The sequence below is a fragment of the Hemiscyllium ocellatum genome, chromosome 8 (genome assembly GCF_020745735.1).
Source record: "Hemiscyllium ocellatum isolate sHemOce1 chromosome 8, sHemOce1.pat.X.cur, whole genome shotgun sequence".
NCBI classification, from domain to species: domain Eukaryota; kingdom Metazoa; phylum Chordata; class Chondrichthyes; order Orectolobiformes; family Hemiscylliidae; genus Hemiscyllium; species Hemiscyllium ocellatum.
This window is the reverse complement of record NC_083408.1, coordinates 80,641,092-80,658,237: the sequence shown is the minus strand read 5'-3', so window position 1 is coordinate 80,658,237 and position 17,146 is coordinate 80,641,092. Positions and strand designations below refer to the sequence as shown.

General features: G+C 39.5%; 1 protein-coding gene across 2 annotated transcripts in view; it reads right to left on the bottom strand.

The window, feature by feature from the left end:
- wdr20a (WD repeat domain 20a) overlaps positions 1-16,916 on the bottom strand; it is a 60,846-nt gene extending 43,930 nt beyond the window's left edge. The window contains exon 1 of one of the 2 annotated variants that reach the window (XM_060829283.1): positions 16,613-16,916. In XM_060829283.1, coding sequence (XP_060685266.1) covers positions 16,613-16,861 — 249 coding nt within the window. In that variant the 5' untranslated portion in view covers positions 16,862-16,916. The remainder of the gene's footprint in view (positions 1-16,612) is intronic. The other variant, XM_060829282.1, reaches the window with a different exon arrangement.
- Positions 16,917-17,146: the final 230 nt, after the last annotated feature.

Here is a 17,146-nt window from a genome sequence, read left to right as displayed (position 1 = left end):
ACCTCAATTCCTCTAGTCATCCAGCATTCCCAACATCAACTAGCCTTGCCTTTCAACCTAACAGGAACATTGTGTCTCTGGACTCTCGTTATCTCAATTTTGAAGGTTTCCCATTTTTCAGTCATCCCTTTACCTGCGAACATCCACCTCCCAATCAATTTTTGAAAGCTCCTGCCTAATACCGTCAAAATTGGCCTTCCTCCAATTTAAAACGTCAACTTTTAGATCCAGCTCCTTCTCTTCTACCACTATTTAAATTTGCCTTCCTAACTGTCAAATGAACCTGCAATGTTAACCTTAAGAGAACCTTGAACTAGGACTCCCATGCCCCTTTGTGCTTCAGAATTCTGAAGCATTTTCCCACTTGCAAAGTAGTCTACATCTCTTCATACCAAAGTGCATACCTCACAGCTGTTAGATATATTGTACTTGCATTTCTAGAAGGCATCTGATAAGGTGCCACAAAGATTACTGCAGAAAACTTAACAGTACAGGGGTTAAGGGATATTAGCATAAATGGAGATCAGAAACTACAGGGTATGCTTAAGTGGGTTAGTTGAATTGGAAGAAGTCCCACAGAGGATCTGTTTTGGACACTCAACTTTTTACAATTAACATCAATGACAATGAAAGGAACAAAGGCAGTGCAAGTAAGTCCATAGACACCACCAAGATAGATATGTTGTGAAGATGACAAAGAATTTGCAGAAGGATAAAATAGGTTGAACAAATGGACATAAATTTAGCAGATGGCATATTCTGTGAGAAAATTTGAACTTGCTTATTTTGACAGGAAGAATAAAAAAGCAGTTAATTACTTCAATGGAGAAAGGTCACAGAAATCCAAGGTACAGAAATGTTTGGGGTGTTCTAATGTACGAGTAACAAAACATTAATATACAGGTACAGCATGTAACCAAAATGACTCATGGGATACTATTCTTTATAATGAGACAAACTGAACATCTCATGATGAAAGATCAGAGCCCCACAAAGTTGGTAGCTTTACATCTATAAGGAGATGTGGGAAAGCGCTCAACTACGCTGGGGGGGGCCCAATTGTTCAGAAGAATCGGAGATATCTGTTCTTAGTGTCAATGGATCCGTGGAAATAAAGTGATAAAATTTGTTCACTTGTGGAATGTGCGGCAGTACTTCCTGCTTATGCCGGAGGCTGGAGGCACGTATATTTCATAATGGGATGTCGGATATCTAAATTGCTGGTTTATATCAAAGACTCTTAACAAAACTCAATCAGTAGGAAAAGAACTTGTAATTTATTAAGCGGAGTGGAAAATGCATTTAATAGAACAATTCTGATACATTTTCATGTATACTACACTGAGCAGATTTGAATTTATGAAGCTCAGCTCCCTCATTTTGTCTGTTCTGGGAAGTGACTGTCTCATTACCCTTACAGGCTAGGAGCACACAAAGGCTCAAATTGGAAGATGTTAATGTGCGAGTGAGAGAGAGAAAACATTCTTCTGTAAGTTACATTCATTAACAGAGAGAGGGAATGAAAGCTGGTGGAAAGATTAACCGTTTATGGTCTGATATGAGTGATGATTTTAAAAGAAACAGCCATTTTGGAGGACAATGATACTGGACATGTTAGCTTAGCAAGATGACCCCATAACCTTTCTCACATAGTTTAGACTAGTCTCTTGTTACGATGTATTAGCCAAAACAATCGGCCATTTGGCCCGGCTGGATCAAGGTTTCCCACTTTGATATGCATGTAGCTTAATTAGTCAAGACCTGTCAATGGGCTTCTCTTCCTCTGAAAACTTTTGCCATTTTATTGTTGCTTATCTGATTGACGACATATGGCATTTTTGTAATTTTAATACCAAACTCTGCATAAAGACAGCTTGTTGGCAGCAATCAGGGCAGTCGCCTGAGTGAGCTCTTAGGGGTAAGAGCTGGTGCCGCTACTCTGCTAAAGGCTTTACAACCTTAGATCAAGCGTGGCTTGTAGGTATCTATGTTAAGATGTAGCATCGATGCCGTTGGTAAATAAAAGTAATAATTTAAACCAAACTGCCTGTAAGAGTTTTATAATCCAGACTACCAGAGAGTACGATCTCCGGGATGAACCAAAACAGGCTACAGGTTGAGTACATCAGAGATCCCCTGAGACATCTCGAATAGGCACTTTAACACCAGAACATAGTAAACCACAGTATTTTGTTTTTATTTCATTAAATTCAAACCCAGAATGAGTAGCCTGTTTTGAGAACAACATCTGCTCACATTTTAAGAGTTCTTGTGGCACAGTGGTTGTTACCATAGCAGTTTAGAGGAGTGAGGGGTGACTCAGCTGAAGTGGACATGATCCTGAATGGTCTTGACAAGTTGGACATAGAACACACATTGCCTCTTGTGGGCAAGTACAAACCTGGGGATAATCATTTAAAAATTAGAAAAGAAATGGAGGAAAAGCTATTCTCTAAGGATTCTACAATTTTGGAACTCTGCCTCAGAAGACAATGGAAAAGGGTCATTGAATACTTTGAAGGGAGACGTAGATAGATTCTAATTAGGCAAGGAAATCAAAGGTTATTCAATCATAGAATCCCTACAGTTTGGAAGCAGGCTATTCAGCCCATCGAGTCAACTCCACAGAGCAGTATACAGACCCACCGCCCTAGCCTATCAATAACCACTGAGCCACTGTGCTATCCCATTGGGGAAGGAAGAGACAGGGTGGCATGTAGAATTTGGAATATAAGCAGGTCAATCATGCTCTTATTAAATAGCAGAGGCTGAATGGAACCGACTGACCCCGCATGGACTCCGGATTACGTTCAGACCAGCCACGTCCTCAAACAGACTCGCTACCACAGCCACATCTCCTTCCTCAGCACCTGTCTACAGAACCAACTGACCACGCATGGACTCCGGACTACGTTCAGACCCCCAGGTTATCTATCCTGGCTGAATGGACTACCCCTGCTCTTAATTCATATGTTCGTAAAACACATATGGGAGATTAAAAACCGTCACAATTTCATCAACTAGAATCATGAATAAGGAAAATGAAAACCACTCCAAGCATTAAGTAGAAATTGAGTTTTAAAATTTTGGGAGAACTGGGTGGCATAGTGGGTCAGAAAATAGCATATTCATTTTTAAGACCTGGGAACTTGTCAGCTGCAAGGATCAAATACCCTTTGAAGTCCCTTCCCATTGATATGGGCTTGCAATGCACCATACTCCATCATCAGACAAATTCAAACTACACTGTTAAATCCCGAAGTGACCAGATAGAACGTTAAACAATTTATACAGGAGCAGTTACAAAATGCTCAGCTGAGTTTGCATGAAATAATTAAAATTAAGTTTCAAGCTAATTTCCCAGCTGTGTTATTTACTACAAGCATCTGCTCATATTTTAGAGTTCTTGTGGCACAGTGGTAGTGTCCCTAACTTTACACCAGAAAGCCCAGCTTCAACTCATACCTGCTTCAGAAGGCATGTTAATAACACATTTGAACCAGTTGATTTAAAAAGAAATCTGCTCCCATTGCAACAATCCTGGATAATTTACCATTCAATTTACTCCAGAGTCTTACAGTGAAGACACTTCTTCTACACAGCACTATAATAGGCGTGAATGACGCAACATGAGAAATGAAAGTCATAAATCCTCAGCTTGACATTTCGATGTATCCTTGGCAAGTGTATTTTAATAATAGCAAACAGCCTCACTGGCCCCACAGAAGAGAGAAAGGTGAGAATTTGCACTGAATTATCCTTTGTACCCCGAAGAAAACTACCATTTGAAACTAAAATTACACCAGGTAAAACACCCGAACACGTACAACTGTGTAGCGCTGTATGTAAGTAGCAAACAGCATATTACTACTTTATGTTTCTTAATGTTAACCACAGGACAGACATCTTAAGTGTAACCAAAATGAAAAAAAAATCATTGCTGTAACTACAAGATAAGATTTTGACAATACAACTAATTTGCATGCAGGCAAGGCAATACACAAATTATTCCACAACTCAAAAACTGTTTACAGACTCCTTGATGATCCAATCAGTACCAGAGGCACAGATCAGAAAAGTTCAGGTTTAATGCCCCCCTTTTCCAAGTCAACAGGTAACGGTGGTAAAAGGTTAAGGTGGCAAAAGAAAAGGCATAAAACTGACCCCAGGGCTGAGAGTTGACAGAGATGAATAATGAAGACAGACAAAAGTCAGGGCTGAAAATGTGTTGCTGGAAAAGCGCAGCAGGTCAGTCAGCATCCAAGGAACAGGAGATTCGACGTTTTGGGCATAAGCCCTTCTCCTGTTCTGAATTTGAAAAGGCAGAATCAAGCCACAATCATATCACAATCAACTGGACCAAAAGGATATGGGTTTTAACAAAGACAGGTGGTCAAATTGGGTCCTGAAATCAGATCTTAATTGAAGAAATGGTGGATGTAGGTACAGTTACAACATCTAAAAGACACTTAAATAAGTAATATGAACAGGGAAAGTTTGGAGGGGAAGGTTTGGAGCAGGCAGATAGGACTAGTTTAGTTTGGGATTATGTTCAGCATAGACATGTTAGACCAAGAGTCTGTTTTCATGCTGTATGACTATGACTGTATGAGCTAAATAAGTTGTGTTCTTATCGCAAAATGTTCTATTACTCTTTTTTTAAAATCCTGATACATGAAGGCAGAATTCTCTCTCTGGCAAATTACTTTTATTCACCTGTATAAATTTTGTTTTAAAACAATTTTAAATCGATGATTGAAAGTGACTTTCTTCTACAGCTGCTAAAACTTCTTAGGCAGCAATAGGGTTAATATCTACAAAAGCTTTGTACTAGAGTGTTTTATGAAGGTGAATAGGTCATACTGAAGGGTGTGTACCTTTCCTTCTGCACTTGTGGAAACAAAGCAAGCATAAGTTACACGCAAGCCATCATGCTTACAGCAAAAACAATTTCCCTGCTTTCTGTCGCTCTCAAGGGGACTCAGGAAATATCTGATACGATTGTTGTATAGAAAGAAGTTGCTGTACACCTGTTGATCCTTACAATAAATCTCTAAAATTGTTCGTAGAGTTACATAGAGAAAACTAGTTTGAATTGTGGGTGGGTCATTTTGTGCCTTGGTGGAATCGTTTTGTAACGATTCTAACTTGTCTAACTAAAACTTCTTTATTGCAAACTTACATTCTACATTGATGTAGACAATGGTTCTCATCAGGTTAATACAGATAGTATAGTACAACACTCAAACCAACCCAAAAAAAAAGGAACTTGAAGAATATAACTATACTCTAAACTCTTGAGCATAGCAGGAAAAGTAAATAAAGGTAGGCAAGAAAGTACAGAGATGTGCCCATTTGTTTGCAGAGGCATAAATACAAAGATCACAAAGGCTATTCTAAAACTGCATAAAATACTAATTAAATTTCAAAGAAACTATCATACAGCTCTGGTTACCCTTGTTGCAGGAAGGAGATGACTTACAAGGAGATTGCCAGGAATGGAGGAACTTATTTATGATGAAAGATTGGAGAAAAATATAGAGCAGGACAAAGTCATTCAACCAGTTAAGGCTGCTCCACTGTTTCACTGGATCATAACTGATCGTCTACTTCCCAAGCTATCCCCAAAACCCTTGATGTCATTAGGGTCCAGAAATATATAGTTTTCTGTCTTAAATATTTTCAACGATTAAGCTTCTAAAGGTCTCTTGATAAAGAACTCCCAAAGATTTACTACAAGCACAGAAAAGAACTTATGCCTCATCTCAATTCTAAACAACCTACTTCTGATTCTGAGACTCACCAGTCAGCTGTAACATACTATCTATATTCAGCCTGCTGGGTCTTGCAAGAATAATTTAAGTTTGAATGAGATCACCTCTCATTTTTTGAAATAACAGATTTCCTCTGCCATACCCATGATTAATCTGGTCAAACAACATAAAATTCCCTCTATGGCAGTATACCCTTTCTTAGATAAGGAGACCAAAACCATGCAGTACTCCAGATGCAGTCCCAAGGTTTCACACAAAAAAAACCTTGATTTTACCCCAAAATATATTTACTTTTGCATTCCTGATAAACAACCTAACCTATGTTTAAACTGAGGATGCCGAGGAGGGATTTAGTGGAGATCTATGAAAGTACAATACCTAGATAAAGTGGAAATGAGGGATCAATTTCCCGTTGCCCTCTGCTAAGTTATAGGGAGTTTAAGAGAAAATCATTCACCCAGAGATGACTGGCATCTGGAATACACTGTCTCAAATGGGTGGAAGGCAGAAACTCAGTGCATTTACATTTAACAAATTGAATATGGACTTGACAACTATTAACAAAGAACTGGAAGTAGGATCAGACTGGGTAGTTTTTCTTCCAGTCAGCACAGAACGAATGAGCTAAATGACCCCTCTGTGTATATTTATTTTTACACTGTTTAACTATCCATAACACTAATTACCTAGTTCTTTTTCTGTTTCAGTCCAGCTACCATTGAAATGATCATTTAATTATTTGCCACCTCTGTACTTAGATGTTAAAAATAATCTCCTAATCCTTCAGGCATCACACACCCTTTGTCTTCCATGAACTTTACTTTATCAAAACTCTGTTGCATATACTTTCTGCTGCAGAAGGTTCCAATTACATACCATGCCTGTTTTTGTTGCCCTACATTAGTTCCTGGCATCCCAACACCTCCAATTTAAATTTATAATTCCAATGAACTGTTAATCTGGGTTTTAAAATCCTGCCATCCATTTTTAAATGCACCACAGCTAATTTACATATTTATTCACACCCACACACTGGTTCCAAGAAGAGTGCAGATTCACATGCCAGAAACAACATATTTAAAAAATAAGGCCACAGCATGGGAGTCTACATATCAAGCAGTAGATGCAGCATCCAAAGACAAGTGATCCTACAACCAAAGTTCAAATTGAACTTCTGCAGTCTGTCACATCTAGTCTTGAATAATGTTGGACATTTTAAAAAATAATGAGGAGGGTCCACAATTTCCTCCTCCTTAACAATGAGGGAACCCAGAGTATCAATGCAAGAAACAAGGCTGAACTGTTGGCAACCATCATCAGCCAGAATTGCCAAGGTAGATGAACCATCTCACCACCTCCTGAAGACCACAGAATCACAGTCTTCAGCAATCAAATTCACTTTATTGCGTTATCAAGAAACAACCAATGCTGCTTAACACTGCAAATCTCATGAGCCCGGATAAAATTCTGCCAACAATACTGAAGACATGCTCTAGGCCAACCATGCACCTAGTCAAGCTGTTCCAATACAGTTATAACACCAGCGTTTACCCAACAAGGTTGAAGTCACACTTAGCCATCATTTTTTGCTCTATCATCTTAGTGCCAGGACATCCAACTGGAGTTCCTCAGGGTGAGTATTTTCTAATCAACCTTTTCAGAGAGGTTAGTCATCTCTGGAGCAGATGGGACTTGAACATGGGCCTCATTGCCCAGAGGTAAGGAGGCTACCACTGTACCACAATATCCCACCTATCCTCAGTAGTGAACTTGACCCAACCATCTTCAGCTGCTTCAACCTTCTTTCTTCATTTCATCAGAAGGTCAGAAGGAGGAATGTTCGCAAATCACTATACTGCTTAGCATAATTTCTGACTCCTGGATACTGAAGCAGTTCATGACCATATACAAGACCAGGATAACATCCAGACTTTGCCTAATAAGCTAGAACATCCATTCTACACAGTGTGTACAGGCAGTCATTGTGCACAGGTAGTTATTTGGTGCACTGAAACCTTGGCATTCGTGTCACACTCATTGATGACTCCTCACCACCAACATCAACTCCACCTACCCCCACCCCCACTCCAACGCCACCCATTATCTTTTTAGTGCATGCTTTCTCTCGGGCATGAGTGCAAGGGGGCGAAGGTGGGCATGAGGGCAAGATAACATGCAAAAAAGCACACAAGAGCGCACACCATAGAGCGGGAGAGCGCACGCGGGAGAGAGGGAGAGAGAAAGACGGGATTGGGCAGGGGGGGGGGTCATCAATGAGTGTGACACAAATGCCACAGTTTCAGTGCACCAAATAACCGCCTGTGCACAATGACTCTATAATTAACCCAAGAAAATACCTCTCTAGGTTTGATTATTCAATTCATTTCTGGAGACAGAAAATATTAAAAGCCTTTTATATGACTAGAAATTCTTAGTCACCTGATCAGGATACCATCCACAGTTCAAACCCTTATGCATTTTGTATGGTGTGATCTGCTTGTACTGAAGTCAAAACAAAACTTTTCACTGTATCTCGGTATGTGACAATAAGAAGTCAAATCAAACATTTTTTAAAGACTGAAAGATCCAGTACAGAAATCACTTTGTTCAGTCCCTGTGTATTATTCCAAATATTTTTCATCATTAACATGAACAAATATGTTAGCACACAGGGTTTTCTTCACAGTTTTCTCAGCTTATCCAGAGGCGACAGCTCACAATCACCTCCTAAGAAATTTTCTGGAAGATTAACTAATCTAGCCTGGAGAAATTTAAGGAGGTAATGCCAGGGAACAGGCCTGAAGCAATTATTGGTTTTTGAGCCATCAATGGAGGAGTGAAGAGTAAAGGGAAGGAGGAATTTGAAGATAGATGGGGCAAGATCATAGAGGGAATGCAGACAAGGTCAATGATTTTGCATTAAATACTCTGAGAATTAATAAGGAGGATGCAATTAATGTGTATGCAGTACTTAGTGAGGGACATAGTATATGGAACATCTTTGACAAAAGCATGTATTAAACTTTCAGTGAATAAGCTGGCAATATTTCAGACTTGAAGTAAGCAGTGATACTTCGGTGTCAAATAGACTGCCCAAGATTACTATAGTCTTCATTCTGCACGATAGAGATGGTGAGGGAATACAAAGGCAGAATTTCTAGTCGATTAAGACTTTGATGAGTAATTGATTAACTGAAAGAGCACATAAATCTGAGTAGTCTGACAACACATTGACAGTGATAAGATTTTTTAAAATTTTGAGGAATATAGATTTCATGGTTGGGTCAGGTTTATTGCTCAACCCTAGCTGCTCTTGAGGTGGTGGTGCTGAGCTGCCTTTTTAAACTGCTACTGGTAGGTACACCCACAATGCCCTTGGGGGCATTTCAATCCAACAGCAGTGAAGAAAACAGCAATATATTTCAAGTCAATGGTGAGTAGCTTGAAGGGGAATGGGAAATGTGGTGGGGTTCCCATGTATCTGCTGCATTTTCTAAGTGGAAGTATTCGTGGATTTGAAAGGTACTGTTTAAGGATCTTCGGTGAATTTCTAAGAGCATCTTGTAGATTGTACACACTGCTGCTACTGAGGTGAAGGGAGTGGATGCTTGTGGATGTGGTGCTAATCAAACAGGCTGCTTTGTCCTGGATGGTGTCAAGCTTCGGGTGTTGTTGGAGCTGCACTCATTCAGATAAGTGCATCACATTCCTGACTTGTGCCTTGCAGATGTTGCACAGGCTTTAGGGAATCAGGATGTAAGTTACTTGCTGCAGTATTCCTAGTCTCTGGCCTGCTCTCATAGCCCTTGTACTTATATGGAGAGTCCAGTTGGGTTTCTGGTCAATGGTATCCCCCCAGGATGTTGGTACTGGAGGATTCAGTGATGGTCACTCCACTGAAAGTCAAGAGGTGGTGGTTAGATTGACTGGCATTTTTGTGGCATGAATGTTGCTTGCCATTTGTTCAGCCCAAGCCTGGATATTATCCAGGTTTTGTTGCATTTGAACATGCTTCAATATCCAAGTTGTCGCAAATGCCCCTTTACTGTGGGCAATCTTTGGCAAACATTCCCACTTCTGACCTCATGATGGACGGGAGATCATTGATGAATCAGTTGAAGATGGTCGGGCCTAGGACACCACTCTGTGGAATTTCTACAAAAGATATACTGGAGTGGAGATGACTGACCTGCAAAAACTACTACCATCTTTCTACATGCCAGCAAAGACTCCAACCAGAGGAGGTTTTCCCCAATTCCCTTAGATTCCAATTTTATTAGTCAAGTGTGGCCTGATGTCAAGGGCTGTCACTCTCGCCTCACCTCTTTAGAAATGACTAATAGGTAGAACACCATCCCAAGGCTGCAATGCAAGTGAATGATGGAAAAAGTCACACTTATTTCATTAGAACTTTGGGAAACTCTAAGGTGTTCGTGCAATTCATTTACATTATGCAACTGAAATGCACATCAATCAGGGTTCAGCAATAAATATCACAAGCTTCCACACCAGGACTTATGCCCAAATATCAGAAATCACAAACATCACTGATTGATGTACTGAGGAAATGAGGCATTGTGAGCATGCTAATGTGATGAGACATTAAAATGGAGGTGTTAACTGTCCCTTCAGTTGGACATAAACATGGGAGTTATTCCCATTTCCTGGCTTTATTTATTCCACAAATCAACATCTCATTAAACAGAAAGTGGAATTTTAACCATGGGATATCACTTCTTTGATGTCACTTCTGCTCTATTTAGTGGTTCCCACAGGATTACAATTAAAATGTAAAGTACTGTGACATGCATGATAAATCCTTTGTAATGCAGCAGGAATACTTTTGTAGTTGCCAATCCCAGTATCAGCTGACAATACAGCAGGTACAGACTGACTTTAAGAGCTTCATGAACGAAAAGGAATGCTCCTCATTATGGTCACAATTTTTCTGCCTAACTCCAATACCATTAACACAAGACATAGAAAACACAAAGGTGGCAAGAACATTTTTCAAATTTAGTTTAATGCTTGTAAATATTTCAATTATATTGGCTTCAATTTATTCATGTGTGCATCATCATTGATCAGCTCAGTCAGTGTTAAACATACTGGTACACCTCATAGATTTTATATTTTGATGTTACAGGGGAGTTAGTTTCTTTAACTATAAAGAACTGTCTCTACAATGAGTATTTGCGATCACTATTAAAGTTCATTTTTGTGTCCAATGTTGTGCACAATTCTGTGAGACATGGTTGAACCAGAAATCTCAGCTGGGTCTTTCTTCTGTGCATTGTGGAGAAGATTGTCTGAGATCTCCCTCAATAGGATAACTGAAATGTAATTAATAAAGCTCAAAGCCCTGTCAGGTGTTTGCCAGCCAACAACCAGAGATGGTCAGTACAACCACTGCCTTTGAGGTCACTTTTTTTAAAAAAAACTGAACTAACAGTTCTGACCAGACCCAAACATATCCAGATTGCATAGTGGATTGCAGTCCACTAAACCACCTTCTATCCTTTCTTCAATTCCTCTTCCACTGTGTCATGACTCCAAGGCACATTCCATGCAAATCCCCCCCTCACCATTGATTAAACTCTGCCAGCCCCATTCCCACATGAAAGCTACCATTTTCCTGCTCCTCTTCCCTTGTACCCTAGAGTTCAACAACGAAAGCTGCTGATGTGAGAGAGCCGAATATTGCATGCCATCTTTAAAACAAACATGAATCGGTACTACAAGATTCCCATGTGGCATTGACTTTATCCTGAGGGTAGAACATAATTACATTTTAACACAATAGTATTCACATCAGAGTAATATATGATAATTGAGAACTTGACTACAGGTCAAACTTGAGGTCCGATATGCCACAATTACAATGATGACTTCATCCCTGCATCTCAACCTACAGTTAAGAAATTGGCATTCCAGCTCCTACCTAATTCAAATCATGTATCACTTTTCTCATTCTTGCAAGCTCCATAAAATTCCTGCTCAACTCCCTTCCTGTCAGATTATGTGGTCATTATCACATTGCTGTTTCTGGGATATTGTTGCAACATTTTCTATATTACACTGTGATTACACATCAAAAATACTCCATTGATTGTAAAATGATTCAATGATCATGAAAGGTGCCGTATAAATGCCAATTCTCAAGAGACCAAAAGTAGTGCATAAGCAAATTTAGCAAGATACCAAACAATTGCAACTATTCTTGTTTACATATGATACTAAAGGTACTCAAAAACAGATCATCCAACAAATACAGCTGATCCAAGCCCTCCATCTTACCAAACAAAATTTATGGGCTTTCCACAACTGCTTTTGCATGATCTCAGAAGGTTCAAATCCACAAAATTATGGGCAATGGCAGAAATTAATTCTAACAATGCAACGAGTTGCAATAACAGAAAATTTTCTCATGTCCTTAAGCGCCAGACATTTTAAAAAACTTGTGTTCAGGAACACAATTGAAGAGTCGCATTGAGATATACTGTATTGTTCAATTTTGCAATAAGGTGGCAAGGCATTTCCAGGTCTCTCTGCATCCAGGCTCATTAAAATGACCTCACAACATTTGGGTTGGGAGGGGCAGGAAATTGCAAGTGCCCCCACCTTTGATTAGAATTAGTAATCCCTGCTGAAAGTCAACATACATGCATAGATACAGACAACAGCAAATTCACATTCAGCTGTAATGTATCCCAACAGATAACCTACCCCACAAATAATTTAAATTTACACATGAGTACTTGGAAATAAGATTGATAATTAGAGGGCAGTTCTACAATAAAAAGCAGGTACATGTTTAGGAAGACCCAGCTGAAGATCATATTCATTTCATAAAATTTTTAATAGGCAGTAGATAAAATTATTATATCATCAATTTAGACTGCATTTAACTTATGTGCAGGGATGATGACTAATGTCTAAACCATTGCATTTCTAATCAATTACCTCTCCTTATGAAAATTTTGTCAAACATTAAGATTGACAAGTCGCCAGGCCCAGACCAGATTTGTCCTCAGCTGCTCTGGGAAATGAGAAATGCGATTGCTTCGCCACTTGCGAAGATCTTTGCATCCTCGCTCTTCACTGGAGTCATACCTGAGGGCTGGAGAGAGGCAAACGTAATTCCTCTCTTCAAGAAAGGAAATAGGGAAATCCCCGGCAATTACAGACCAGTAAGTCTCACGTCTGTCGTCTACAAGGTGTTACAAAGGATTCTCAGGGATAGGATTTGTGACCATCTGGAAGAGCATGGCTTGATTAAATGCAGTCAACACGGCTTTGTGAGTGGCAGTTCATGGCTCACAAACCTTATCGAGTTCTTTGAGGAGGTGACTAGAAAAGTAGATGAGGGTCGAGCTGTGCATGTGGTGTATATGGACTTCAGCAATTTGAAAGCTGAGTACAAGATTAAGGATAGGTTTCTTGACAGTGTGGAGGAATAGAGGGATCTTAGTGTGCAGGTACATAGATCCCTTAAAATGGCCACCCAAGTGGACAGGGTTGTTAAGAAAGCATATGGTGCTTTGGCTTTCATTAACAGGGGGATTGAGTTTAAAAGTCGTGAGACCTTGTTGCAGCTCTATAAAACTTTGATTAGACCACACTTGGAATACTGCATCCAGTTCTGGTCGCCCTATTATAGGAAAGACGTGGATGCTTTGGAAAGGGTTCAGAGGAGGTTTGCCAGGATGCTGCCTGGACTGGAGGGCTTATCTTATGAAGAGAGGTTGACTGAGCTCGAACTTTTTTCACTGGAGAAAAAGGAGGAGGAGGAGAGGGGACCTAATTGAGGTATACAAGATAATGAGAGGCATAGAGTCGATAGCAAGAGATTATTTCCCAGGGCAGAAATGGCTAACACAAGGGGTCATAGTTTTTAAGCTGGTTGGAGGAAAGTATAGAGAGGATGTCAGAAGCGGGTTCTTTACACAGAGTTGAGAGAGCATGGAACGCGTTGCCAGCAGCAGTTGTGGAAACAAGGTCATTGGGGACATTTAAGAGACTGCTGGACATGCATATGGTCACAGAAATTTGAGGGTGCACACATGAGGATCAATGGTTGCCACAACATCGTGGGCTGAAGGGCCTGTTCTGTGTTGTACTGTTCTATGTATAAGAGCTTATAATAAATTGTACCAGTCCTCCAAATGACTTGAAAAGAAGGAAATCACAAGAATGTTTTTCAGAAAAATATCCAGAGCTGTTTAAATTCTAAACTAATTTTGCAAACTGCAATTCATTTCCAACATACTTTAATGTAATCCACCCAAATTCATAACAAAAGAATATGTCACAAGTTTTGGAAAAAATATCTTTCAAAAACAGATATTTTAGTTACATTAAAATACCTTTGACAGAAGTTTGTTGATCCAGCAAAAAAAAACTTCTACAGTAAATATGTACCAGATAAGCAAGTACCTGATAAATACTTGGCAATTTTAGGTGAGCATAAAGAAACTTAGCTCCATGATAAATATCTACTGCATTCTAAATCCTACAATATTTTCTTTCATTCACAATGTCAGTAATATTTGTGCATCCTTAACTGCCATCAAAAGATGATAACAAGTCGTTGAACCGCTAATATAGGTATGCTCATGCCGTTTGTCAAGCAGTTCATGATCTTGACAACAGTGAAAGAAGAGCAATATAGTTCAAAGTCATGATGGCGTGCATTTGTAGGGAAACTTGTAGGTGGTGATGTTCCCATTCATTTGTTACACTTATTCTTCCATACTGCAAAACGCAGAGAAGTGCTGCCAAAGCTGGCTTGGCAAGTTGCTGCAGTGCCTCTTGCAGATGGTAAACACACCTGCCACAGTGCACAAAGGTGAATGTTGAAGGTGGTAGACAGGGTGTCAATTAAACAAACTGTTTACTCCTGGTTGGTTTCTCAGAAATCCTAAAACGTTCTTCACAATCAAAAAGCTACTTTGAAGTGCTGTTTTAGACAATTACTTTATACAACCAATTTACACATAGCAAGCTCCCACTATCTGCAATGTGGTGAATGCTAATTACTCTGTTTGTGATGGTGCTGCCTGAGGGAGGGACATCTGTCAGACACCTGAAGAATTTCCATTATCATCCTGAGTAGAACCATTGAAAACTAAAATCCAGTAAAACTACTGGCCCTGTATTAATGTTTCATCCTAAAGTTAGCACTTCTCCCTCAGTATTTTATTGAAATGTTAACTTAGATAAGTTTCCAAGTTCTGACTCAGAGTTGTTCTGCACCAGTCATTTTGCTTTGTAATCAGAATTGGCTTTGTGATTCACTAGCAATCTTACAGAATGGATTTTAAATTTAAAAATCTTGCTCACTCGCTTTTGATAAGCAGGCAGATTTAATGCTTTCAAACAACATGGGAGGAAATCTGTTATCCAAGATTATTTTTGCCCATCTTTTAGCAGCTTTCATTTAATTAACTAGGTGCCCTGACATCCAAAGAAACGTATCACCATTCTAAGTCCAAGCCTTGAAACTTGGAGGAATCTGAAGTGGAGCTTCCTTCTAGTTCATGCTGACTCAACTCCACTGTCATCTGGTGGAGATATGAAGTGGAGGGGAGGTATGGGTGCAATTCTTAAACCTCAGCTCTGTAAGTCTGCATCTGAATTTTCTGGATATAAGTAAGGGACCTACCCTCCTGTAAGGATGTTATACTATGAAGTGTTATACTGTATACAATGAAGTGTGTCAGTCTTTCTGATCCCTTTTTTTCTAACATTAAATCACTCAGGTAATGTACTTTTTTTCAGGATTGCTTTCTCCAACATGCATTGGAAAAACATTAATACCATTTCAAACTCTTGGCTCAAATATTGTTACCTCAAGAAATGCTCTTCATACCCATTGTTCCCCACTTTCCAATCTCCCTGTGCTTCTTATTGCTACTGTTCCCCTTGCCCATTTCTTTAAAACAAAAGATGTTCAAGTAAAGAAGTGACTAATTGGTTCTTCATTTCACTCTCTTCATATATTAATATATTCAATGTATACATATTGTTAATCGAAAAACAAACAGGTGCAGATGGACCTTGGACTAAAACATTTGAACTATGTAAATTAGCAAAAGTACATGGTACATCACTGATGTTACACAACACTATGCATCAATAACTGCAGTACCTATAAAGATCCAAGACTCAGGAGATCAAACCATTTTTGGAAAATCAGACAAATCGTACTGATACCCTTCGATAAAGGGTCATGCATTATGACAGATAAGAGTTGTCAATCACATCTATTCACCTTCCTGACACTCACCCACAAAAATATCTCCACATGAATTGCATTTTAAAAAGTTTTAAATCAGTGATAATATTTTCTTTAAAAAATAATTTGAGATACTTTAAGAAATCACAGGACGTTTTTAAACTTATTCCCAATATTTTAAGAATACAACTGCAATCTTTCTAAATATTCGAAAACATTAACCTAAATTACACGATTAGTTTTTACGGTTGTATTTATGCTTTGATGCTTAACGAAATTAAATATTCGTAAAAGTAAATATGCAAAATGAACTATCACTTATAAACCCTCGTTTACAAATCCACTGTACTTATCCTAACGTGCTTGCAAACTGAACGCGACTTGCATAATTGCTTGAACGCTGGGATTGAGGTGACAAGCGAGCCAAAGGGGTGAGCTCCCACCCTCAAAACCCGCAATAACAACTGATCGGCAACCAGATACAACAGACCTATGTGTAAATTGCATTATTTTAAAAGGCCTCGGCTCTTTGTTTGCTTTTCTTATCATTACCATCTGCCCCCCCCCCCCCAAAAAAAAGGCAAAACAACCTGATGTTTACCTTCCTTACGCCTTTGTAAATGTAAAAGTACAACTCCCGGCCCACATTAAAGCAGATTCTGTCCCCATTGCCAGACTGGTCGTTCACATTCACGAATGACACCTTGACTGGGTTGGATCCTTGGGAATTAAAAGGCACCCTGTTCGGCCGGCTGTATTCGGAGTGGGTTAACACTTTATAAACACCTTCCCTGGTAGTAAACTGAGTTTTGATTTCGTTCATCTCCTTCCCTCCTCCCTCGGTCGCCATGTTGTAATTTAGGATTCATCCTATCCAAGCCCGGATGTTACTCAGGACGCTTGCGTGAACTGCTCGCTCACCCCTGCGCGATGATGTCGTCACGCACATGAGGTGTTCCACGCCGCCAGGCTGCTGTGGCGGAAATGTGGCTTGAAGCTACTAAAGGCAAAGTTGAAGGCGTGATTCCGGAATGATGATGGTAGCTTTTGTTTTAAGTGGGGCGGGGTGGAGAAATCGTACTTAGTATTTGTTTTTCTTTATTTCCAGATATCCGTTTGGTTTCGCGAGAGCGCT